The 27,312-nt window shown below is 43.5% G+C and overlaps 1 protein-coding gene across 1 annotated transcript in view; it reads right to left on the bottom strand.

Moving 5' to 3' along the window:
* Positions 1-6,643: 6,643 nt before the first annotated feature.
* clcn5b (chloride channel, voltage-sensitive 5b) overlaps positions 6,644-27,312 on the bottom strand; it is a 92,184-nt gene continuing 71,515 nt past the window's right edge. The window contains 3 exon segments of the mRNA XM_084328082.1: positions 6,644-7,814; positions 24,602-24,818; positions 26,312-26,417. Of these exon segments, the coding sequence (XP_084184208.1) occupies positions 7,724-7,814; positions 24,602-24,818; positions 26,312-26,417 (414 nt within the window). The 3' untranslated portion in view covers positions 6,644-7,723.

Raw genomic sequence — 27,312 nt, forward strand, 5'->3', positions numbered from 1 at the left:
ACAGCAGATACAGATGTGTTGTGAAGGTATAGACAGCAGATACAGATGTGAAGGTGAAGGTATAGACAGCAGATTACAGATGTTGTGAAGGTGAAGGTATAGACAGCAGATACAGATGTGAAGGTGAAGGTATAGACAGCAGATACAGATGTTGTGAAGGTGAAGGTATAGACAGCAGATACAGATGTGTTGTGAAGGTATAGACAGCAGATACAGATGTGAAGGTGAAGGTATAGACAGCAGATACAGATGTTGTGAAGGTGAAGGTATAGACAGCAGATACAGATGTGTTGTGAAGGTATAGACAGCAGATACAGATGTGAAGGTGAAGGTATAGACAGCAGATACAGATGTTGTGAAGGTGAAGGTATAGACAGCAGATACAGATGTGTTGTGAAGGTATAGCGGTGAGAGGATACAAACACCAGGCTGACATACTGCAACATAGAGATTTATTACCCTTTTTCAACTGCAAATTATGTCCCCAACGGAAAACTTTGTTAACATCTGCAATAAATTATGTGTGTATATATATATAGGGAGAGAGAGATGCGGTGACACACACGTGATAAACCACACACACACGTGATAAACCACACACACGTACGGTCTGTGATAAACCACAAACACACTGTGTTAAACCACACACACACAGTCTGTGATAAACCACACAGCTTGTGATAAACCAGTTTGTGATAAACCACACACACTGTGATAAAACACACAGTCTGTGATAAACCACAGTTTGTGATAAACCACACACACTGTGATAAACCACACACACATGGTCTGTGATAAACCACACAGCTTGTGATAAACCACAGTTTGTAATAAACCACACACACTGTGATAAAACACACAGTTTGTGATAAACCACACACACTGTGATAAACCACACACACAGTCTGTGATAAACCACACAGTTTGTGATAAACCACACACACTGTGATAAACCACACACACACGGTCTGTGATAAACCACACAGCTCAGTTTGTGATAAACCACACACACACTGTCTGTGATAAACCACACACACTGTGATAAACCACACACACACTGTCTGTGATAAACCACACAGTTTGTGATAAACCACACACACTGTGATAAACCACACAGTTTGTGATAAACCACACAGTTTGTGATAAACCACACACACACACTGTCTGTGATAAAACACAGTTTGTGATAAACCACACACACTGTGATAAACCACACACACTGTGATAAACCACACAGTTTGTGATAAACCACACACAGTCTGTGATAAACCACACACACTGTGATAAACCACACACACACTGTCTGTGATAAACCACACAGTTTGTGATAAAACACACAGTTTGTGATAAACCACACACACTGTGATAAACCACACACGTCACACACTGTCTGTGATAAACCACACAGTTTGTGATAAACCACACACACTGTGATAAACCACACACACTGTGATAAACCACACACTGTGATAAACCACACACTGTGATAAACCACACACACTGTGATAAACCACACACACACTGTCTGTGATAAACCACACAGTTTGTGATAAACCACACACACTGTGATAAACCACACAGTTTGTGATAAACCACACAGTTTGTGATAAACCACACACACACACTGTCTGTGATAAAACACAGTTTGTGATAAACCACACACACTGTGATAAACCACACACACTGTGATAAACCACACAGTTTGTGATAAACCACACACAGTCTGTGATAAACCACACACACTGTGATAAACCACACACACACTGTCTGTGATAAACCACACAGTTTGTGATAAACCACACACACTGTGATAAACCACACACAGTCTGTGATAAACCACACACACTGTGATAAACCACACACTGTGATAAACCACACACACACAGTTTGTGATAAAACACAGTTTGTGATAAACCACACACACTGTGATAAACCACACACACGATCGATATAATGGCGGCGCGCAAAATATCACAATATATTGCTGTATGGATCATTTCCCCAGCCCTAGTATTCAGTGTGTCTGGTGAGAATCGCATGTTATGATGTTATTGCAGAAAAGCCATTCAGAGTAAACTAAATTGTACATCATCTGCTTGATACTACAAGCAGATGGACCGATGTTTCAAAATAAGCGGAGAAACGCGCTGTGGCTCCCTCCTCCCTCTCAACACCGGCTGAAACGACCGTGTGAAGGAAGAGTGCGCTGCGTTTAGAACACAAGACAAAATAAGAGCAACGCGACATGCGGCACAAATACTAATCTGATCTCGATCGCCTTGCTTTCATGATCGTCACAAACAAGCCACAATCGTAACTCAATTAATGGCGATTACAATTGGCACGTGGTCTGACACGAGTCCACTAGGGACGGTGACCACGTTTCAGGCAATTACAAAGGTTCAATAAAAAAAAATGGAAATTCACACAAAGTGTTTAGGGCTGAGAGCAGGGATGACGATAACCCCCTATTTTTCTTGGAATGGAATGCAGCCAGTTGAGATGCGACAGAGCTGTGGGAACTTCTACCTTATAACCTCAGGTGAGGTGAAGAGAGAGGTAACATGGAGGTATTGGATTCCACCTTGAAACACACACACACAGATCCTTTACCTAATGCTTGATCTCCCTCTTACCTGAGGAGCTTGCATGTGAGCTTGCGCACACACACACACATTGAGGTAAGGCGAGTGGATAAATGTAACACACCGGGATATTCGATTACACCTTGAATTAGAGCTATTAACACATCGAAATGTTTTGGATGACAATGGCTGCCTAAGGAAATGAATGACGGAGAATATGAGATAGAGAAGCTGGTGAGTGTGTGTTTAATATATATTTGATTGATTGGTTGTTTGGTTGATATATAATATAACTTTTTGGTTGGTTGTTATACATGTTGTGTGTGTGCGTGTGTGCGTGTGCATGCGTGCGTGTGCAGGTGTGAGAAAAGCGCAGCCACGAGCAGGTTGGTAATCCGAGCCCCATGTGAAGTAGCAGCCACAGGAACTGAACTCACTAATATCCTGAGTCATTACTCGCCGGTTACAATGTACTCACATTCCCCGAGACACACACAAATGCATGTACGCACGCGCACACGCACACACACACATAAACCCTACCCTGTCTAAGTTCCATCTGAATTCCTTCTCACAGAGATTATGTGGCCGGAGACGAGCTCCGACTCGATGAGGGAGAGAGAGCGAGAGATGCGGTGACACACACACACAGGCTGATTAAACACACAGTCTGTGATAAAAACACACAGTCTGTGATAAAACACACAAAATAACAAATGGGTCTGTGATAACGCACACGTGCAAACAGTGTTTTGAGATAACACCAAACACATTATCTTACCCTTTTATCATTTTATCACAGCAGCCGGTTGTGAACCTTTCATATTTCTAAATCTACGTAATTTCTGCATCAGAACCGGAACATAATACCATCTCCTCTCATCAAAAGCAACAGGACGCAGGCTTCCGGGTGCATCTTCAAACAGCCCCCCCCCCCCCCGATCACACACAGTAAAGCCTGTTGTTTAACAACAGTTGTGAAACCGCAGTTGACAGGGGGCCTAATTGCCACAGCGAGGGGGGGGGGGGGTTCTGCAGACAATGGAAGGCAGATGTATAGTCTTTCCTGCGCGGCTGACAACACCACAGCGACGGTGGAGGGATGAGACATGGTGGATGATGACAGCTGCCCTGCCCTGCCCCAGGGTGCCTGCAGACCGCCTTGCCCAACACTGCCGGGGCACGACCGCGTGGAGGCAGTGGACCGCTTTACAGGGTTCCCACACTTAAACGTTTCCCCGTTTCAAATTCCCCAAAAAACGTTTCCATGACTTCATTCCCCCCCCCTGTATTCTGTCTTCCTGCTGTGTAATGAAGGAGCGACGCTCATGTTGACTGCTAGGACACCATACACTTGTTATGAAAGGTCTCACCCGACCGGTTTTCACCTCTCAACTCCTGCAGTTCATACTTTCACATTTACAAGAACGATGTGTTTATTCCTCGAAGCTTATGGGCATTTAATACATTTTCCAAACGTGTCTCAGTCTCTTGGGAGCAGCGAGGAGCAGCAGACAGCAGTGGAGAGTGACCACAGAGTGAAAGCATTAGTCTCTAAAACAAACTTCATAAAATGTATATTATTGACTTCATAATAATACTAATATTATATAACAAATTCACACGTATGGAGAAGGGACTTCAGAGCTTTGGTCCAAAGTAAAACATCGGAGCACACAGTTGTAAATAAAGTCCTTTTTTAAAGTACGTTTTTAAATCTAACGTTTCGGCGCATCGTTTTTGACGCTGCGTTGAAACATTAGTTTATAAATAGTTTATAAAAAGTAAATAAAGTTTATTGCCTTTAACACTTTCAGAACCCAAGCTTAACCTTGATTTACCGGTTGAATGCCCACCATCCACTTCAATGTTAGCGTTAAAAACGCCTAATCTATGTTTTAAATTATGGCTATGTGTCTAATCTGCCCGTCGCTTATCAATGACTCGTTTTCCAGTCAACATTGTCGAAGCGGATTGTTTTTTTATCGGTTCATTTTCGTTTTATAGCATTTTGAAAAGCCCTCGTTTTCAAGGAAAATATTAATATTCCATGATAAAAGACGTTTACTGGACTATTCTAGAATACACAAAATCGTTGTCATTTTTCGGCCTATTTATGAATCGTTTTCAAATAAACGCTAGATTATCGATAGTATATGTGTAGCGAGCTGAAAAATCGATTCTCTGATTTCCTCATCAGCGATACAACTCTGATTATCCCATGACTGATCATTCAAATTCCTGATCGCCATTCCAAAAATCGATCACACTTATTAATTGAGTATTGGCTACTGTGAATATATATTCCAGGCTGATTCCCATCCCGCGATGACTTCCATGTTGAGCAGACAGCTTGCCAGCTCAAGGAGCCAGCTGGCTCCGCCTCTACATATCGACTGACCTGCAGTTACACAGGGATAGACGATAGGGGGCGCTTTTTTCCATTCTGAGCTGCTGGAGGAGCTGCTGTACCAACGGGAGACTCGGTTGATGAAATATGAAATCAGATCGCTAATAAAAGAAATAAAACGCTAATACACGTCGTGGGCATTCAGGCATTGGGCTGATAAAACGTCATATGACGTCATGGGCACTGAAAGTGTTAATCTGTGCGCTCCAGTGTTCTACCAAATCTCTGAAATCTCTTGACTCGAGACCTACTAGGAATGTCTGCCCACCCAGTGTGAATGTCTGCCCACCCAGTGTGTTTGACTCTTAACACTTTGAGTGCCAGCGACGAGATTTCATGCCGACCGTTGAGTGCCAGCGACGAGATAACTAGCTTTTTTTTTAATTAGCGATTTGAATTCATATTTCATCAATCTAGTCTCACGTTAGTGCTGCAAACTCTCTGAGCTCCTTTGGGAAAATACCGCCCCCTATCGTCTCTCCCTGTTGTACTGCACCCCTTTGGAATAAATTGAATGAAACACATGGGGGGAAAAAAATCCTGCTTCCTCATTTTACTTCTCAGACAAGTCACCCGAGAGGATCGGATTCATTGCAGAGCCCCAAAACAGTGTGGAATACATATTTCCAGTACCCAGCGTTGGATCAATAAACACGATCGATATTTGGAATGGCTATCAGGAATTGGAATAATCTTTTGGAGAACATCTGATCTGAGGTAAGGAATCTATTTTACCAGTCTTAGGATAATCAGAACTTTTTTCACAGAGATATCAACGTGTGCCCTGTGTGTGTGTGTGTGTGTGCGTGTGTGTGCTGATCAGGAAATGAGAATCGATTTTTCAGCTCGCTTCTATAGCGTGCATAAGTACACATAATACTATCGATAATCTAGCGTTTATTTGAAAACAATTCATAAATAGGCCGAAAAATTACAAGGTTTTTTGTGTATTCCAGAATATTCCAGTAAAGGGCGATTATCACAGAATCTTTATATTTTCCTGAAACTTAAAAAAAACAAGCGTTTTTCAAAATGTTTGACTGCAATGTTGACTGCAAACAAGTCATTGATAAGCGACGGCCAGATTAGACACAGCCATAATTTAAGACATAGTTTATGCGTTTGCAAATATGAGAGCTCTATCATTGAAGTGGACGCTGGCATACAGAGGCTTTTAGCGCTCCGCATGGCTGGCACTGAGTGTGTTAACCACCAAAACCTGCACAGACTACAATGTATATGACGTATATGATGCCAGTTAGGGTACCTTGTGTATACTGCACCTTTTGTATATTGTTTACCGTTTCCAAGGGGATCAATAAAGTAATATCTTATCTCATGTCTCACCGGACAGGCCTATGTTTCCTGGTTTGGTTTGGTTGAAGCTTGTGTAACTTGTCCTTTCATGAAAACCCTGTATGTCGTCTGCTCTCTGCCCTTCTCCCCACGTCTCACGAGAGCCGATAGCCAATCGGAGAGCAGACGTCCCGTCACGTGTCCAGCATCGGGGCGGTTCTTTTCTTTTTTCTGTAAGTAAATAACCTGTAGACGTAGAAAAGTGAAATAGAAGCGGATGGTAGAACACAATACATGTCAGTGTCAAGAGGAATAAAATTCACAGGACACACGATGCAAGTCTGTGGGAAGATTTAGTAGGACAGACATGAATATAATAGACGTTAATAATTTAAATGTCACAAATCCGGAGTTGATTCTAGTTGGATGCAATTCTACAATTTTAAGCCCTTCCGTAGCAGCCAAGAGATCCCTGAATCCCTCTATAAGGCATGACTTGGTAATTGCAGCAGTGTGCAAGTGTGTGTGTGTGTGTGAATGTAATATTGTGGATCTCACAGTCTATTACAAAATAATGCAGCATAGTTCCCAGGTCATGAAGGAGTCTTTGCGGTGTGTGTGTGTGTGTGTGTGTGTGTGTGTGTGTGTGTGTGTGTGTGTGTGTGTGTGTGTGTGTGAGATCCTCTTCTCACACTCCTATGCTTTTCCCTCAGGGCGATAGGAAGTCTCAGAGAACTCAAAGAGCCAGGCTGGAGGAGGGGAGGGGAGAGGAGAGGAGGGGAGGGGGTGGGGGTCCACCAGGCAACCATCTAACCCCAGCACGGTGAGCTCTGTCTGGGCTTGTCCTCTCCATGAGAGCAGGGGGTTAGAGCATAGAGAAAACATAGCCTGGAGCTCCACATGCCACACTAGCCCCCCTCTCACTCTCTCTCTACGTTCTTCTTCGTCTCCTGGTATCAGCTTAAGTACATCAGTTGCCGACTTCAAATCACACTTGTCATCCGTGTGAAAACTTTGTGTAGAACTGGGGGGGGGGGGGGGTTGGGGGGTAACAGGACAACTGGACAGGGAAGCGCTGCCGGTCCCGACTCGTTCAGTTACCGGTTTTCTTCATCTGATCGCTCTGAAAACGTTCCGAGTGGAGGAAGATGTCTCTGGTGTTTCTGGAGTGTTTCAAAGATATCACTCAACACTTTCCCTCCCTCCCTCCTTCCTTCCTTCCTTCCTTCCTTCCTTCCTCTCTCCCGCTCCCTGGAACGTTCAGGAAGTAGCAGGGGAAAAACAAATCACCTCTCTGGGCTCCTTGTCCTGACCCGTGTCTTCCATGCGTTTCCCACAGATAACGGAGAGGGAAGAAAAGGGAGCCCACCCCCCCCATGGTCCGCGGATGAGAGGTGAGAGGGGGATGAGGGAATGATGGAGGGATGAGAGATCAGTTGAAGAGGATGGAGTCTGGGTCTTGGTTGGTCATCTGGGCCATGTGCTTCAGTATGTCCTTCTTAGTGATGATCCCCAGCAGCCTCCTAGAGGGGGAGAGACAGAGAGAGAGACGGAGAGAAACAGAGAAAGAAAAAGGGAGAGATATTACAGTTAGTTCATCTCATATCTATGAGCCTCATCATGGAAAACCAGGGGGCGGCCAAGTAAAGACAGAACACAGCAATAGAGCAAAAAGAGAAAGAAAATAAAAACAATAAAAGAAAGGAGGAATGAAATGATTAGATTGTTTACATTCAAGAAGAAAGCGTGACATGTTTACTGCAACTGCTGCCAACGCCGACCCTGAGCTGCAGCGAGGAGGAGAGCAGGGAGAGGCTGGGAAAACCACCCTCACCCCCCCCCCCCCCCCCCCCCCCATCACTCAGCACGATGACAGCCTTTTAAAATCAACGCGTCACTTTAAACAGGCGTCCCGTGTGTGCAGATGTGCAGGCGTGCGTCCAATCATCTTCCATCCCAGGATTTGAAACTCTTTTCGGTTGACGCGTCGACAGCGTGTCTAGACTGTGGGTTTTCGCCACATCTGCGTCCGGAGACCCGACGCACGGACCTACTGACACGAACCCCGCCCACTTTTCTTGACCCTTCCGTCTGTCCGAGGGAAGCAACGGCTGCGATCGGAGAGGATGGAGGAAAGAGGGCGGGGTTCGAGGGGCTCGACCGGCCACGAGAGGGCAGTGTTGTAGTCGAGTCACTAAATCTCGAGTCCCGAATCGTGTCTTGAGTCCCCATTACCCTAGTCCGAGTCCAAGTCACCAAAGAAGCGCCCGAGTCGAGTCTGAGTCGAGTCCCCATTACCCTAGTCTGAGTCCAAGTCATCAAGGTTGAGTCTGAGCTGTCATACAAATAAAATAAGGTCTACATTAAACATAAATGACACAGCGGTCACCATTTCAAAGGGAGTTTATTTACTTTGTGACACAATAGCAAAACAAATGCACTAGAGGGAGTATCAAAGTTACATCTCATTTAAAACTAACTTAAAATCATGGTTGAGAGATGGTCAAGTGTGCGACCATTTTAACTGAGGGGTTGTATTTTAATGTATTTATTTGTATGTATTTTAGTGTATTGTAACCTACCGTAATTCCTCTAATAGTAACCCCGGCTTGTATTTGTTTCAACTGTAGCGGGTACCAGGCTTGTATTAGGAGGAGGCCTGTATAAGAGGGAGGCCTATATTTCAAATTTTCAAACGGATCATAATGAATAAATCAACATTTTGTGTCAGTTTGAACCCAGTAAAATGTACTGGGTTCATTTATTGAAACCAAGTACTGTATGAAATAGTAAACAGTGCAATTACAGGTGGTCACTGGTCATTTCAACGTTTTCAAAGTGAAATCAAGTAACTAGCTCAGTATGCAGCTCAGTATATTAGTAACCCGGCTTGTATTAGGAGGCCGGCTTATAATTGCTTAGCTCAAGAGCGCACCCGGCCATTAATAGAGACCCGGCTTGTATTTGAGACCCGGTTACTATTAGAGGAATTACGGTATACTGATTCCTACTGTGTTTTAATTACTGTACTATGTTTTTTAACTGAGGGGTTGTATTTTAATGTATTTATTTGTATGTATTTTAGTGTATTGTAACCTATACTGATTCCTACTGTGTTTTAATTATTGTACTATGTTTTAATTATTGTTGTGCTCATGTCACCTGCCCCAGAGACTACAGTTGAAAATTAGCCAACTTGGCTAAACTGGCATATTTACAGTCAAATGTTCCTTAATATGCACTGTCTCTGTATTTTAAACCAATAAATACAAATACAAAATACTAGCCATCGATATCTTATGCCAAATATATAAAAACGTTTAAATAACTATTTATCAATTAACAAGTTCGAGTCCTCATCTGCACCTTCCATGTCCGAATGCAGTCAATGCTCAAGTCCAAGTCCAAGTTATCAGTGCTCAAGTCCAAGTCGATTCACGAGTCCTGAACTCGAGTACTACAACACAGAGAGAGGGGACTCGGCTCTGCGCACCGGCCGTGTGAGGATGGGTCTCCATCCCTGCTCTCCTAAAACCCAGCCTCTCCCTCCCTTGCTGTGGTAAAAAAGTGGGTAAATTGTCAACACCAATCGATCGACAGGATATCTGCAGGTTTCAACAAGTTACATTTAAGACTTAAGATCTTTTTAATACCGCTTCAGAGCATTCAATTTAATACCAATTTCACAACCATACTAGCAAAAATTATGAAATAAAAAAACCACATAGCGACACTGAACTGGCAGCTGCACTTTTTAATACCTTTTAAAGCCTTAAATTGAGAATTATGAATTTAATACTTCAAGACTTTTTAATACCCCTCAGATAGATCATGGAGTGGAACGCCAATAATCACCAATATATACATCATATAACTTCCTTCGATTAGATACTACTTACAATAATCCATTTGTGAATTTCAATCATAAAAAGGATTTCCATCAGTGTAAAAAGGTGGGTAAATGTCCCCTGCAGACAGTATATCCTTCAGTCAGTCTTGTGAGCCACTCAGCTCTGGAACATCCTACCAACTGAAATAAGACACTGTGCTACCTACCACACCTTTACAAAAAAACTCAAGACCTGGTTATTAACCAATCAAACATGTAATCACTTTTAATCAGTTCATTGTGTATTTTATTATAGCTTTTATTATTATGTTGGATTGTGTTGTAAATACTAGGGCTGACCTTCGAAGCTTTTTTTTGGCAATCAAAGCTTCGGGGCCGAGCTTCGATTTTAATTCGAAGCTTTGAGAAAAAATAATAATAATAATAATATTAATTATAATTATTATTATTTAAATTTTTTTATCTTATGTTGTGGGACTTGTACAGCACTTTGGTAAACTTTGTTGTTTTTAAATGTGCTCTATAAATAAAGTGGATTGGATTAATTAATTAAGTAGCCCCTTTCGTGACTGTGACGCAGCCAACAAGGTTTCACTCGGCTGCCCTGCCTGGGTGCAGTGGGGCTGCTCTCACAGCCAACGACATGACATTACATAATTATGTTGCAACCTTCGTCTATCAAGCAAACAGTTATATAAATATTTATATGTAGTTGATAGAGACGAAGGCAGAATTCGACTTAATTAAGCACGTTTTATTAAGACATATTTTTATATGGGTCGGGACACTTTAAAAAAGCAGCACAAGGGGCGCCCCAGTGGCGAACCACATAGCGCGCTCAGCCGACCCGGGTTCGACTCCCGAACCCGTCGTTATTTGCTGAATTTCTTCCCCCCACTCTGTCTCCCATTCCTCCTCTGTCTCTATCTACTGGACTGCCCAGTAGCAATAAAGCGATAAAACGCCAAAAAAAAAAATCATAATAAAAAAAAAAGAAAAAAAAAGCAGCACAATGAACACAAATCTGTCCGACAGTCTTAAATAACAAACGGCATTGGTTCGCTTCTTCGTCGACATGTCTGCTGCACATGTCCTTGTTGTTTTCAACACAGATAATCTCCACGTGCTTGTTGTAGAGAGGTGGAGTCGAGGCGCCGCTTACTTTCGTTTCATTGGAATGGAGGCGGGAAGGCGCAGCGTACTTTCGTTTAATTGAAATGGAGGCGGGAAAGCGCCGCTTACTTTCGTTTCATTGGAATGGAGGCGCAAGATTTTTGGGGAAAAAAAGTATTATATTTTTTAAACTTTTTTTATGCTCGAAGCTCGTGCCATCGAACGAAGCTTCGAAGCTTCGAAGTATTTAAGACAGCCCTAGTAAATACTGTGTTTTACTTTTAACACGTCGATTGTCAGTGAGGCCCTGTTTAGACGTAAACGCTAGCAGGTGAATCCGCAAAAATATTTTTTCGGATGTGCCTTTCGTTTATACGGAAACAGCGTTTTTACGGGGTGAAACCGCAAAAAAGTTAGACTACCTTCCAGGGTGGAATTCCTAGAAACGATAAACCTTTGCGCTATCATCTAAACTGTCAAACCGCATAAAACGATGATGAAAGGGTTGTCAAGGCTCTCGTCGCGCGTACTGCTTACATCACAGGCATGCGCCAGTAGCCTAGAAGCGTAAACAAAGCATGTCTGATTCTATCCATGGCGATCACCTGAAGGCTACATTGGCAGTACTTTTAAATACACAAGAATCTGTGCCCCGCGGCTATCACAACTATTAGTGACTGGACCCACTGTCTGTGAGTGACTCTGCTTTGGTCCAATCACATTCCCCACCCACAGTCTGCGAATCAGAAGCAGAGTAGGGCGGGTCTTCACAGCACGTCTGGTTGTCTCAACGACCTGAGGCGATCTGATTGGCCACTGACGTTTCTGGTCATGTGACATCTGCGCCAATCGTGTGACAGCGGGGCTCCGTCGTCTCGAGCCTTTCAGCCTCGTCTGCACGCAGAATTCCATTCCAAAACACTAGTCTAAACGCAAAATTAAAAGTGAGACCGCAAGACGACTTTTGCGGTTTCTGTTCAGACTCTCTCCGTCTAAACGTAGCCCGAGTTTCTTCCGGTCAACATGCAAAAAAACAGATAATTTTTTCATACATACATTTCGGTTTTATACCGTGGTGAATATGAGTATAGTTTTAGAGTGATCCTGTCGAATCCCAATAACCCCAGCAAATGGCACTTCAATGTATTTTCTTAGAAATCGTGCCATTTGTCGCTTGATTTATGAATCGTTCTGAAATAAACGCTAGATTATCGGTATTATATTTCATCATACACGCACGGAAGCGGGGGAGGAAAAGTCGCCCCTCCGTGCAAAAAACATGGGATTAACCCAAGATTGGTAACAGAGTCGTTACCTCACATCTGATGTACTGCAAAAAGATTATTCCAATTCCTGATCGCCATTCCAAATATTGATCGCGTTTATTGATCCAACGTTTCTCAACCAAAACACATGAATCCATGCTGCTCCAGTGTTCCCCAATCTGTGTGTTGTAACGTTACTCTTGCCCGAGAAGGAAAACCTGGACCGGACTTGTTAGATCGATGCACAGCCCCAGCCAGAGGGATTCCAATGATGTGCAATACCGGCTGCAAGGCATTAGGCGGCGGTATTGGCCTTTTGCGAGCTCAGACCAATTCCCAATGATAACGTCAGGCTGGATGGACAAAAAATGAATGGATATAACGAATAAAAGAAATAACGATTAAAACCCGACTTTTCTCGTGATTGGCGCTCAACCGCTGGCGAGATAAACCGGCTTTTTTCGTGATTGACGCTGAAACAGTTTTTTTTTTGATCCACTTTTTCTCCCATTTTTCTATATTTTCTCCCATCCCAATTTCGTATCATCCAATTCAACCCTCCCCTGTCACGAACGCTGTTTCTTGCCTCCCACAAGCCGGCTGCAATGTGGACTAAGTCATACATAGCACAAGTCCCCTCCGGTACTTGAGGTAACAGCAGTCGCATCTTTTCACCTGCGCAGCTCGATCTCTCAGTGTCGAGGAGTAACGCGTGGGAGGCTCACGCTGCCCCCGACACTTCCTGATTCTACTGCGCAGGCGCACCAACCGACTTGTAGGAGTCGCTTGTTCACAACGTTCGATCCCCACCCTTCAGTTTTCCCTCCCCGTAATACGGCCAATGTGTATTACTGCGGACGACCAGCTAAACTGAAAACAATGTGGAGAGCTGGATTCGAACACGCGAATCCTAGCGTCTCCACACTGGTGGCGAGTGCCTTGCCCACTACACCACCTAGCCGCCCATTGACGCTGAAACAGTTAATGCTTCAGGGCGGCTAAGTGGTGCAGTGGGCAAGGCGCTCGCCACTAACGCAGGAGATGCTGGGTTCGAGCCCAGCTCTCAGCGTTGCTACCGGCTTGGCTGGTGGTTCATACTAACACAATTGGCAGTGTTAGGGGTGGGAAAGCCGGTGGGTGGGGATTGGACGTTGTGGACAACGACTCCTACAGGTCGGTTGGTGCGCCTGTACAGCAGAATCAGGAAGTATCGGGGGCAGCGTGAGCCTCCCACGCGTTACTCCTCGCCACTGAGAGATCGCGCTGTTCAGGTGAAAAGATGCAACAGCTGCCTCCTTGTGTACCGGAGGGGACACGTGATGCAAGGCTTGGTCCTCACTGCAGTCGACCAGTGGGAGGCATAGTCTAGCAACATTCGAGACAGGGAAGGGGAGAATTGAAGGGAGAATTGGCGAGGCGAAATTGGGATGAGAGAAAAATAGAAAAATAAGGAGAAAAAGTGGATAAAAAAAAAAGAAACAGTTAATGCTTCTGTTCTAGGTGTATGGTCTGTCTTATAACATCTTGCCAAAAGGACTACAGTTGCGAATAAGCCAGCTGGCTAAAACTGACACATTTACAGAAATGTCCTTTTTTAAATAAACTGAAACTGATATGTACCGCTGCTGGGAATCGAATCCTGCCAGAACCTTCCTCGGAAAACACCACCGCCTCATTGTTGTTATAAGGGCGACACAGTGGTGTAGTGGTTAACACTGTCGCCTCACAGCTAGAAGGTCCTGGGTTCGATTCCCTCTTGTGGACCAGGTTGCCGTGTTGCCAGTTACCCAGGTGGGGTATCTCCCGGGCCTTTCTGTGTGGAGTTTGCATGTTCTCCCCGTGCTCGTAAGGGTTTCCCCTCCCGATAAGATAAACCCAATGGAAAAACATGCACAACAGATCGCTAACGCTGTCGCGTCCCTGACGAAGATGGACAGAAGCACTTGGATTGGTCCCCGGGCACGACCCCACGCCGCAGCCCTCGTCTGCTCCCGGCTTTTTGGGGAAAAGACGACGGGATGGGAAGTGCAGAGAACATTTCATTTAGCGACTCAGTGCATGTGTGTGTGTGTTCCTGTGGGTTGCCCATCGCATGTGTGTGTGTTAAAATCTGCATGACAAATAAAGACTTCTTCTTAAGAGACATTTCCACTGCCCTCATTAGGGACACCGCAGGTCAGCCCTCCTCAAACGTCAACATTATTACTATCCGTCTTAACCGCATCTTGCTGTTTGGGAGGGAAAACTCAAAACACGCCGGCGGTGCCCAGAACTAGAAAACATGTTGAGACCAGTTATCTTTGTTGTTGTTTTACGGCGGTCACCCAGTGAGTGGGTCCCAGTGTTTTCTTCATCCTCATCCATTTCTCTCCATCCTCATCCACTTCTCTCCCCTGCTTTCAGTCAGAACATGAGGTGCTGATTAGACCGTGAGGCTTTTCCTCTCTCCCTTAACAAGAAATAGTTTTGCATTTGCATTTGTGAGAGAAAGAGTGGTGGGGCAGAGAGAGATTAACACAGATGTAGAGTATGACTGTATGAGAGAGAGAGACTAACACAAACATAGAGTATGACTGCATGAGAGAGAGACTAACAAATGTAGAATATGACTATGAGAGAGAGAGGCTAACAAATGTAGAATATGACTATGAGAGAGAGAGGCTAACAAATGTAGAATATGACTATGAGAGAGAGGCTAACAAATGTAGAATATGACTATAAGAGAGAGACTAATACAAACAGAGTATGACTATGAGAGAGATACTAACAAATGTAGAGTATGACTGAGAGAGAGACTAACAAATGTAGAGTATGACTAAGAGAGACTAATAAACGTAGAGTATGACTATGAGAGAGAGATACTAATAAACATAGAGTATGACTATGAGAGAGACTAATAAACGTAGAGTATGACTATGAGAGAGAGACTAATAAATGTAGAGTATGACTATGAGAGAGACTAATAAACGTAGAGTATGACTATGAGAGAGAGACTAACAAATGTAGAGTATGACTATGAGAGAGACTAATAAACATAGAGTATGACTATGAGAGAGAGACTAATAAATGTAGAGTATGACTATGAGAGAGACTAATAAACGTAGAGTATGACTATGAGAGAGAGACTAATAAATGTAGAGTATGACTATGAGAGAGACTAATAAACATAGAGTATGACTATGAGAGAGAGACTAATAAATGTAGAGTATGACTATGAGAGAGAGACTAATAAATGTAGAGTATGACTATGAGAGAGAGACTAATAAACGTAGAGTATGACTATGAGAGAGAGACTAATAAACAGAGTATGACTATGAGAGAGAGAGACTAATACAGAGTATGACTATGAGAGAGAGAGACTAATACACGTAGAGTATGACTGTAAGAGAGAGAGACTAACATGTAGAGTATGACTGTATGAGGAGACACAAATGTACAGTATGGCAGTGTATGATGTGCACATACAGTATGTATAACAGAGACAGAGAGAGTATGTATAACAGAGAGAGAGAGAGAGAGAGAGAGAGAGAGAGAGAGAGAGAGAGAGACAGAGTCCTGGGCCCTCATTTATCAAGTTTCCTCAGAAAATGTTCTATTTCCACACGTAAGCACAGAATTTAGAATGTGTGCACGCACAAAAAAAACGGGATTTATCACACGTGCGTACACAGGTCCTACGCACACCTGTCATGATAAATATCACCTTGGTCCTACGCCGAGGCTCGTGCACACTTTCACGTATTTGCATACCAAAACCGCCCCGATTAACCATATACGGTAATGGAACACCCCCATGAAATGTGGAAAAATGGACTAAACCGAGGGAAGCGTGTTATGAGACAGGCTGACAGACGTGTACACGTACGGTGATGTCGGATATGATATCTATTAACCATTGCTGCCTGGGCAGCGCAAACACTAATAAAGACTGTGCTGGAATATGACTGCCTTTTTCCGTTTTGTTTGATTAATACCCAGGGATTAAAGTTCTCCTCAATTTTATTCCAAATCGCGACGGATTTTCCGTCAATTTTCTACCTGCTGCATATGATTTCTAGAGGCATACAATCTATTTTGATGTCAGTATTGGGTAGCCTATATAAACAATAATACGAGAGCATATACAAGAACAATGAATCTCACTGCCATGTATGATGTAGCCTGCCTATGTGATCAATACATGAACTTGAATTCCATCATGTTTGTGTGCGGGAGCTCACAAGGCTGTTGTCACAATGGGTGGTACAGTAATAACAGTCTACACAATATCACGATGGACCATGCCATGTAGCCTATGTTCTATTATGACATGATCTGTGACGACAAATGTTCTAGAATGTTTGATTATGACATTAATAATAGTGTCAGCATGCCTATGATCAATAAAAACGCGAACTTGAATCCCATCATCATATTTACATAGTCTGTCCACTATCTTTATTACTTTGTTATCCCCCCCCCCCCCCCATCTATGTAAAGCGACCTTGCATGGGTCTCTTGAAAGGCGCTATGTAAAATGAAGCTATTATTATTATTGTTATTATTATTATCATGTCTGTGTGCTGAGCTCAGTGAAGTTTCAACGGAGCGAGGTAATCTATTCTAATCAACAAATTGAAGTAGAAAGCATTCCGTTGTGGCCAATCTTATTTGGAAACATGACACAAAATAATAGTATGTCGCTTTTTATTTGAAACAATATTTAATGGCGTTTGGAGGTGGGTGTTCTGCTTCTGCCCCCCGTGCCAAACAAGCAAGCCAACCTCTTGTTCCCGCATGAGCCCATTATAATTACACTACTGTCGCTATTTTACAATGAACTATAATGAATTACGGGTCATACAGAAGTTGAACACGCCAGTTAATGGCTGAATGAATGAATGAAAACTTTATTTAACAGATTGCAGAATGGGTACAATACAGTACGGCTCAATACACACAATTGTTAAGGGGATGCAGACCAGAGAAAGACTTTTGTCTTGTTTACATCAGGGTCCCCCAACTCGAGTCCTCGATATCCTCACGGACGGACCAGTATACCTTTATATCATATTCATATTCATATCATAGTTTACTCTATCAGCCTACCAGCATGTAATACGTTCTTTGTTAGAACTCAACTCGTTATTATTTTGCGCATAGATTGCAGAAATACGGGGACGTTTTGATTTAGGCTTTGACACAGAATACAAGTCATGATATCACCCACACGATATATGCTCTGTGTCCAGAGCATGTATGCTTTTCATTCATTTAAGACACATTTATTGCAAGGGTTTTGTATACACATACACTCAACAAATAACCTCTGTCTGTTCTCGTTGCAATGCGTTAAATATGGTGGGTGTTCATATGACTTGTATTCTGCTTACAGCTTCGGAGTTCCACTTATTACGTTTAACAATGGCAAAGCCTTTTAAATATAATCAAAACGTTCCCGTATTTCTGCAATATATGCGCAAAATAATAACGAGTTGAGTTACGCGGAGCGCAGTCAGTGCTTATTTCCGCGTTGTAAAGATATTCTACCACCGGGCGCCAACTACGCATGGTCCGACCTGTGCTTAAATATACTCACAAAGTCAAGCACAAGTTCAAATAGATAAATCCCACACTTTGCTTAGGAATGGTCGTACGCACGGCTTAAGCACATATCTGTGTGTACGTCAGGTTGATACATGAGGGCCCTGGTGTCTCATTGTCACTCCTGCAGTTTCAAAAGTATGATATCGTCTGCCACGTCGTCACCTCAGACGGGCGGCTTTCCGACGCGGGAGAAGCGTGCGAGCGGTCCATCGAGCCGGACAGACGAGGTTTGCAAAGTCTGAGAAAACTACGACACAGAGTTGGCGAGTCGCGACGTTGCGCTGACATCGACTGGGACAACCACCAGGCCAGTTCAGTCATGATCAAAACCAAATGTGGAATGAATCGCATTATTCTTGGTAGAGTGCAGTAGAAAACTAAATAATCAACTTGATAAAAAAAAAGAACAATAAAAAAGAAAAACAGCAGTGTCTCCGTGTCTCCAATCAATTAAGTCGTTACTGGCGCAACATTTCCGCCCCGGTTTGGCACACGAACGCCAGCGGGTGGGAAATTAATGTCAGAAACGCCACGAAGTTTGCTAACGCAGACCTTTTTCCCAGAGTTCCCAGAGTACAACGTGAATTCAGCGGCGCTGCACGTGTTTCTCCTGGGCCTGATGGTGATAATAATATCTGGTGGTTTGGAAGGTTTCGTAAGATGGGATGGGAAAGAATGTTATGGCGGATCTCTCAACACAGAGGGATTCATCTCAAAACCCTTCCAGACTCCTGTACCTGCTCCGGGCTCCAGTCGGAGCTCATGCTCTTCCATCCTCTCCTCACTTCCTCTCCGTGAATGAAGGAATTTGTAGGAATTCTGTGTGCCGTACATCCACACGAGTGTAATCCATCCCTCCATACAGCAACTCCTGTCGTCTCCGGTTCCCAGCGTATCTTTTAGTGTAGACCCGTGAACGGTGCCACATGGCGATTTGCAATCGAAACGGCTGTCCCGTCATAATTGGCGTACTTATCGGTTAAGGACCAGGGTGAGTTCCGTCTGGGTGTCCATTATGCGTGAGAGAAGGCCTGAATACATCTTGAACACGGTATATCCACATGAGTGTAATCCATCCCTCCCTCCCTCCTTCCCTCCGTCCATCCCTCCATACACTGCTCCCCATCTCCAGTTCCTAATGCACCTTTTAGTGCCGAAGCATCAATGGAGCCACATGGCGATTTGCAATCGAAACAGCTGTCCTGTCGTGATTAGCGTAACGTATAGCTGGTTAAGGACCGGAGTGAGTTCCGTCCTTGAAGCGTTTGCAATTGAGAAGTCACTATGGTACTAGTGAGATAAGTATATGTATATGTCTTTATGTCATCAGATTAACACACACACATGCAATGGGCGACCCACAGGAACACACACATGCACTGACTCGCTGACGTAATGTTCTCTGCACCTCCCACCCCGTCGTCCTTCCCCCCCAAAGGGTAGCCAGGAGCAGACGAGGGCTGGGGCGAGCGCCGCGCCCGGGGACCAATCCAAGTGCACCTGTCCGTCTTCGTCAGGAATGCGACAGCGTTAGCGATCTGTTGTGCATGTTTTTCCATTGGGTTTATCTTATCGGGAGGGGAAACCCTTGCGAGAACATGCAAACTCCACACAGAAAGACCCGGGAGATACCCCACCTGGGTAACTGGCAACACGGCAACCTGGTCCCCAAGCGGGAATCAAACCCACAACCTTCTAGCTGTGAGGCGACAGGGAACAGTCCGTCTACTAGGCTGCTTGTTATACCATCTCTCTAGCATTCCCACCCTCCCCCTTTTACCCATAATACACGTCTAGACATTGGCATACCACCATGTTTTTATATATATATATATATATATATATATATATATATATAGAAGGGCTTTTTGACATGTTTTGACGGTCTACTTTAGTTACGGCTCAAACACGTTCACGTTTCGAGGCCAAGAAAATACAGAGATGCAAGACGCCAAAAGAAAAATAATATATATATATATATATATATATATATATATATATATATATATATAGAAAAAATAGAGAATGTAACATTGGGAAATGTTTTCCTTTAGAATTACTTAATGTAATAACACCGGGAAATGTAATAACTTTTCAAAATGTATCAACTTTTTCCTTTAGAAGGACTTCTAATATAATCTAATAACTTTCCGGATAATGTAATAATATATATATATATATATATATATATTACACACAGTAATAACCATGGGAGTCAGGTCTCCATCAATCCGTCCGTCCTCCCTCTATATACCAACCCGTTATGTAAGAGGAGAAAATGGCCCAGCTCCAGTTTTCTGCACATATCCACAGTAATATTTATAGAGTGTGGTCTCCGTTATTTATCCATCACTCTCCCTCTCTCTCGCTCCATCCCTCCCGCCCTCCATCCTATGAGGCGCAGATTGGGACAAAAGCCTGTCGAATACAAGGCACCACCTATCCAGTTGGTCCGCAGTGCACCGCACGCGATACCCAGTTGGTCCGCGCACGCCAACCAGTTTTGGTCCGCGAGAGAGGCCCAGATGGGTGCGCGGGCCACCTAGACAGCAAACACCTGTGTCAATTTTTTTTATACGTGACATGTGTCCAACTTCCTCCTCTACTGTTCTTGTAATGTTAGTTGATGATACTGATGATGACGATAGTGCTGCATCTATTGAACTTAATATTTCTTCTAGTTTTTCCCGACATTCTGTCTGTGTGGGAAGGCGGGAAAGAATCATTGAACATGTGCAAAGGCTGACTGATCTGATTGCGGAAGTGAAGGATAAGATAAGATAATACCCATCTCGGTGGCCCGCGGACCAAAACTGGTCGGCGCGCGCGGACCATCTGGGTCGCGCAGGATAACTGGATAGGTGGTGTCCTGTATTCGACAGGTTCCAATCGGCGCCTCATACCATCCATCCATCCATCCATCCATCCATCCTCACTCATTATGCAAGAGGAGACGCATGTGATCTTTCCATCATCCCATCACGTCATCTATCCCTACCTACTCACTCGTTATATACAGTATATTAGAGTTGGGCGAAGTGCTCCATGTTCAGATCATCCCATTGTCAATAGCCCATTTTATCGCCCATTTTTCATCTCCCCGTCTCTCCCTCTCCCTCCATCGCCCATGTGGACTGGGTCGACAGCGGCACATGAGAGGCTAATGTTAAAATCGCATGAAAAGTGAAACGTGATTTCTCCTGTGGATTGTGTTGACTACTACATCTGTTGGTCAGATCCTTGAATTTTCTTTAATTGTAGCTAAGCAAATACTTGTTTTGCGTGATCTGACTGTCAATATTTCACAACTGCAAGAGACGTGGGCTGGAGGAGATAAGTGTGTGTGAGTGAGTGAGTGAGACATTCACTGGAACAACAGGAGAGAGACTGGTGAAAGCAGTCGACGTCCAAAACTGTCAAACCTAAATCAAAGAATCGTTTTATCTCATTGAAAAGAGTCAACACATGAGGTTATTTGATGCCAAGATTGTTACAACTACTGCAAATATAAATGCAATCTTGTCAGTGCCATTTCCGTGACGATGCACTTATTTCTGGAGAAAGAACATCACTAATCGATAAGATGACAGACATCCTTTTATTCCTAATGGTGAAATAACTCCTGTAGCGAGTTTGTTTCCTTATGATCTGATCAGTTTGGATGAACTCACACAGCTCCAGTCTGCAGCTCTCTGAGCTCAGCATCAAGCAGAGAGGAGGATCAGAGATACAGACACAGGCTACAGCAAGGCACCTGAATATTAATCAATATCAATTTAGAATTCAATCACATTTAATACAAAGCCTATTTAAAGAAGGTGCTGTACGTTTTATTTTATTTTAAATAAGTGGACTACAGTACATGTGCAAATAATAGCTCTACATTCTGACAGCCACGTGCCGTCAGAATCCATATTAGCGCACGCTGCCGGAGAAATAACTTAAAACTACCTTAGAATTGTTCGAGATAGGTTATTCATGTTCATGGAGTCATGTGAATTTGCTAGGATGTTTTTGGTGTGTCCGCTGACACTAGAAGTTTTGCTTATTTTCTTCTTGATTTTGGTCAATTTAATCTTGTTTTAAGAAAATGTTAACCTTGTTTTCTTAAAACAAGATTAAATTGACAAATCAGAAAAAAATAAGCTAAATTATCTGCCAACAGATATTATTATAAATATAAAATTTTTGAAAACAGATAGATATTTTCCAATATCACATTTTAATGCCAATATCGGACATCCCTAATTCTACTCAATATTGGACTTTTTGTGTGTACCAAATACAAGATATGTTCACTTGATAAGATTAAATTTGTTTGCAGTGTAGTTGTAATCGGGGTAATTATTATTTTTTTAATAGTCTAGTTCAGTGGTTCTCAAACTATGGGTCGCGACCCAAATTGAGGCTTGCATCACAAGTGTGCATCACAGTCATGAAAGGTGCTAGCCGGCACGTAGCTTTAGTGTGATCCACCCATCTTTGTCCATTACTGTGGTTAACTGGGAATCCGAAATGATCCCAAACGGGAGACTTGAATGTTGTGGGAGCATCTTCTAGCTCTGGCTTGTCAGTTAGTATTGCACTCGTCATACTAAGGCTATTATGCTATGCTGAATTACAGCTCTCGTTCAGTGTAGCTGCGTGGCATGAACAAACAACATCCGGTTAGTTGTGCACGTTATATTAGGGCCGGGGGGATTTAAGTTCCGCAAAAAAAGGTTCCGTACCGTTGCAATCGTTCGGTGCACAGCGCGTACTGTACCGGAGGACCACATTGAGGCGGTACAGTACATATTCGCGTACCGTTACACCCCTATGAGCTGGTGTGTGGGTGTGGCCGCGCACGTGGGGGGAATGGGCATGCACATGTATGTGAGATTGATGTGTGCAAGTGTCAAAAGGGAGAACAGTATAGTGTGTGTATGCGTTTGTGCAAACATGTCTAGATTAATTTGAAACTTATTGATTTTAATAAATGCCTCAACTTTACTCCAAACTTGTGAGGCCTTTTTCTCAAAATCATGGTTTGGTGAGAGTCATTATATAATGACCCGTATCTCACTTAATATTTGGAATATTTAAAAAGATTTCCAACAGTATGTGAAACTAAAAAATAAACGTTTGGAGTCAATGTGAGGCTACGTTTAGACGAGCGTTTTGTGAACAGAAACCGCAAAAGTCATCTTGCGGTTTCACTTTTAATTTTACGTTTAGACAAGCGTTTTGGGGTGGAATTCTCCGTGCAGACGACGCTGTAACGACGGAGCCCCGCTGTCACACGATTGGCGCATATGTCACATGACGTGCTGTGAAGACCCGCCCTACTCTGCCTCTGATTCGCAGACTGTGGATGGGGAATGTGATTGGACCAAAGCAGAGTCACTCGCAGACAGTGGGTCCACTCACGCCGCGGGACAGATTCTTGTGTATTTAACCCTTTCACTGCCACACGACAGCCGGTTGTGTGATAGTAAAGGGTTAACCTTCTGTCGTGTGGCAGTGAAAGGGTTAAAAGTACTGCCAATGTAGCCTTCAGGTGATCTCCGTTGATATAGTCAGACATACTTGCTTTGTTTACGTCTCGGCTACTGGCGCATACCTGCTACCTGTGACGTAAGCAGTAGGCGCGACCAGAGCCGTGACAACCCTTTCGTCATCGTTTTAACAGATTTATACGGTTTAACAGTTTAGACGAGAGCGCAAAGCTTTTGCGTTTCTAGGAATTCCACCCTGGAAGGTAGTCTCACTTTTTTGCGGTTTCACCCCGTAAAAACGCCGTTTCCGTATAAACGAAAGGCACATCCGAAAAAATATTTTTGCGGATTCACCTGCTAGCGTTTCCGTCTAAACGGGGCCTGAGTGAGTCACATATCGCTGCTGGCGGGACAAACCCTCCTAACTCCATATTTTTTTTTTCTTTTTTTTATCAACTCAGTAGATCATCCTCCATGTGTGTGTGGTTTTACAAAGTCTACACAATGGGAAAGCATTAAACCAATCATCTGTCTAAACCTCGTAACTCTATTCGCCCTCAAATCTGTGTTCGTTTTTTTCATCTGCTGAAAAGTTGGGTTTTTGGAGTTATGAGGTTTTGTCCCGCCAGCAGCGATATGTAAGTCACATATGTGCTTGAAACAAGTAAGTAAGGGACACCAGAGAATGTATTTTCTGTTTACTTGCAGAGCAGGAGGGACTGGGAGACACATGTTACTGACCAGCCACTCTATATAAGTGATGGCTGTCAGAATGTAGAGCTATTTAACACAAAAAAAAATACCACCGCTCCTTTAACGGCACAGAAAACAAAAAGTAATCTTGACATTGTGAAAATCGCTCCGGCGGTCGTCGATCCACGAAGGCATCGTCAACAACCCTAATATATATATAAGACACATCTCTTGCATCCGTCAGTCCCTCCCTCCCCCCCCCCCTTTCTCCCTCCCTTCCCCCCCTCCCTCCTCCCTCCTCCCTCCCTCCCTCCCTCCCTCCTCACCCGTTGTGCGTGACGAGACACTGTCGGAGGCCCAGCTTCCTGAAGATGTCCACGGTGATGTCCATGGCTGTGTGGTCGCTGACGGTGAAGGGACTGAGGTCCAGGATGCCGCGGAGGCGGAGGGGGGGCGGGGCGTCGCTGGCCTGCGCCGGGGCGTGAGCCGTGAAGACCACCTGGGAGGCGCTGACCACGCCCTCCTGACGCTGCCTGGCGTTGTCTGCGGGGGGTAAAAGAGAAGAAGAGGTTACTGCGGCAACAACAACAACATTTACTAGTTACGCTGCTGGCCAGTATGACTTACTACCACCATAGTGTCTTTATACCTGCATCACTGTACTAATACTACAACTCTGTACATACATCTGATTTATATATAGTCATTTATATATATTATATCCAGTTTAATCACCTGTACATTGTATATTACTATTGCACTTCACTGTTAAACGTATTTTCGTTGTACTGTACTTGTGCTGTATGATGACAATACATTTGAATCTAATAATAATAATAAACTTTATGTAGCACCTTTCATACAAGAAGTGCAGCGCAAAGTGCTTCACAGCAGGAAAGCAATGCAGGTAATAACAATACAAATATTGACTCACAGTCTCACACAGTTTAAAACATCTGCAGGTTATGGTGGGATGATTGGTAATTAAGGATTTAGTCCCTAATTAGTTCAACACAGACAGGAAAACTGCTTCAACAACTCTCTTTCTGCTAATCACAGGGAAGCTGGCTCCATTCCTATATAAGAAGCCAATATTTTGCCCACATGATATTTAAATGTACATTTTTCATTAAGCCAAATACCAAGGCATCCACCGAGTACATTACTTGCATTACATTTTACATACAAATAAAAACAATTTAGTTCATTTTGACAACATTATAAACTGAAAGTGTCGGCGTGGACAGCAGCTATAGGTTTCACTTTCACTTCCAGAGTAGTTTTGCCTCCAAGTGAAGGAGAGAAATTAGGCTCTAGAGCAGACCGGTTACACAACGGAGGATGTGACCAATGTGCTACATCGATCTGTCCGTCAATGAACAGATAGGAGAGTGACGGAGGGTATTACGGTCCATTGGTTTATTTTGTTTTTAGAAGCTAACGTGAACTCTGTCCAACAAATAATAATAATCTTCATTTATATAGCACCTTTCATGGATGGATACTAATCATTAACAATTTATTAAAGACAGACGTATATGGACAGACACAGCGGATCAATGTAGCTGCATAACATTAAAGATCAAAGTAAGCGCTCATTGAGTGTAATTTTGTAAAGTGTCCGGTGTCACTGGTAATACTATGAGTTAATTAGTCATGGGAAATTCCACATCACCGCACGGCAACCGTAACAAAAAATATATATAAAAAAAGAATATATATATATATATAACTAAGTTTTTGTATAGTATAGGTAGTATAGCTAGGATAGTTTAGTATACATAGTATAACTGTATATTGTATAGGATATTGTATAGTAGTGTATATAGGAATAGGACCCATTACCTTTTAATTTGTAAGCCTAGCATTGTATCTCAGTACTTTTTATCATGTTTATTTTATTATCAAGGCGGGCATGGCCACCTTCATTTCACTATACGTCTTCATTGTCTTGTGTATGTATGTGACGAATAAACCTCTTGAATTTTGAACATACATACAAAACTCACCTACACACACACACACACACAACTCACCTATAGATATGAGCAGGTCTCTCCTGAGGACGAAGCCCACCAGCCTCTGAGACTCCTGGGAGACGACCACTGGGAAGCCACTGTAGTGGGTGCTCTCCACCAATGCCTGGAGAACAGACAAGAGGAGTGTCAGGTGGGCAGCACACAGGTGGGCAGCAGACGAGAGGAGTCAGGTGGGCAGCACACGTTAAAAACAAATTTCACGTGGTTTTAAAAGTGACCATTGGTGTTCATGGAGGAAGCACATGGCTCATTAATGTGAAAAACACCCAAGACTAGGTGGGACCTCTATCAGAACATACAGAAGCAGATACAGTACTTAAAGGCCGATCTGTGGTCCAAAATAATTAACAAAAAACGAATTATAGGAATCGAGACGTGGTTTTATAGAGTTCTTGATAGAAGTACTAACACTGTATATGTATACTTGGGTGTGCCCAAGCAAAAATATATATATATATATATATATGCACACATACAATGAATGCCTTTTTTATCCATACACCAATTACATATTGCTAAATGAACATCACCCTTGTTGAGTGTGATGTTATCTCCCCACGTTACAACAAGAAGTTGGGGGGGGGGGGGGGAGAAGCCAGAGATGTTTTGAGAAGCGCGGTCCTACAGCACACTGAGTGACATCACACCGAGTGACAGCACACTGTGCTCCGACCAGAGTATCAACAAGATTGGCTTCCTGGAGTCGTTAGTGGCACCGATCTGGCGGCCGGTCAAGGAGAACGTCCTGACACGGGTGCAGGTCAAGTGACATAAAGCTGGCTCCTCACGTGGGGCGGCTGGAGGAGGAGGCCTGTTGACGTGTTTTGACCGTCCACTTTAGTTACGACTCAGGCACGCTAAACGTTCCAAGGCCAGGAAAACACGGAGAGGCGGGCGACAAGAGAAGGAAATATCAAAAAGGGGATTTAGTTTAAATTCATAAGATTCCGTTTAAGGCCACCTGCTGCACGTCTGCCCGTGCCACATTCCAGACCGGC

This window comes from Notolepis coatsorum (genome assembly GCF_963971535.1).
Source record: "Notolepis coatsorum genome assembly, chromosome: 13".
In the NCBI taxonomy this organism is placed as follows: Eukaryota; Metazoa; Chordata; class Actinopteri; order Aulopiformes; family Paralepididae; genus Notolepis; species Notolepis coatsorum.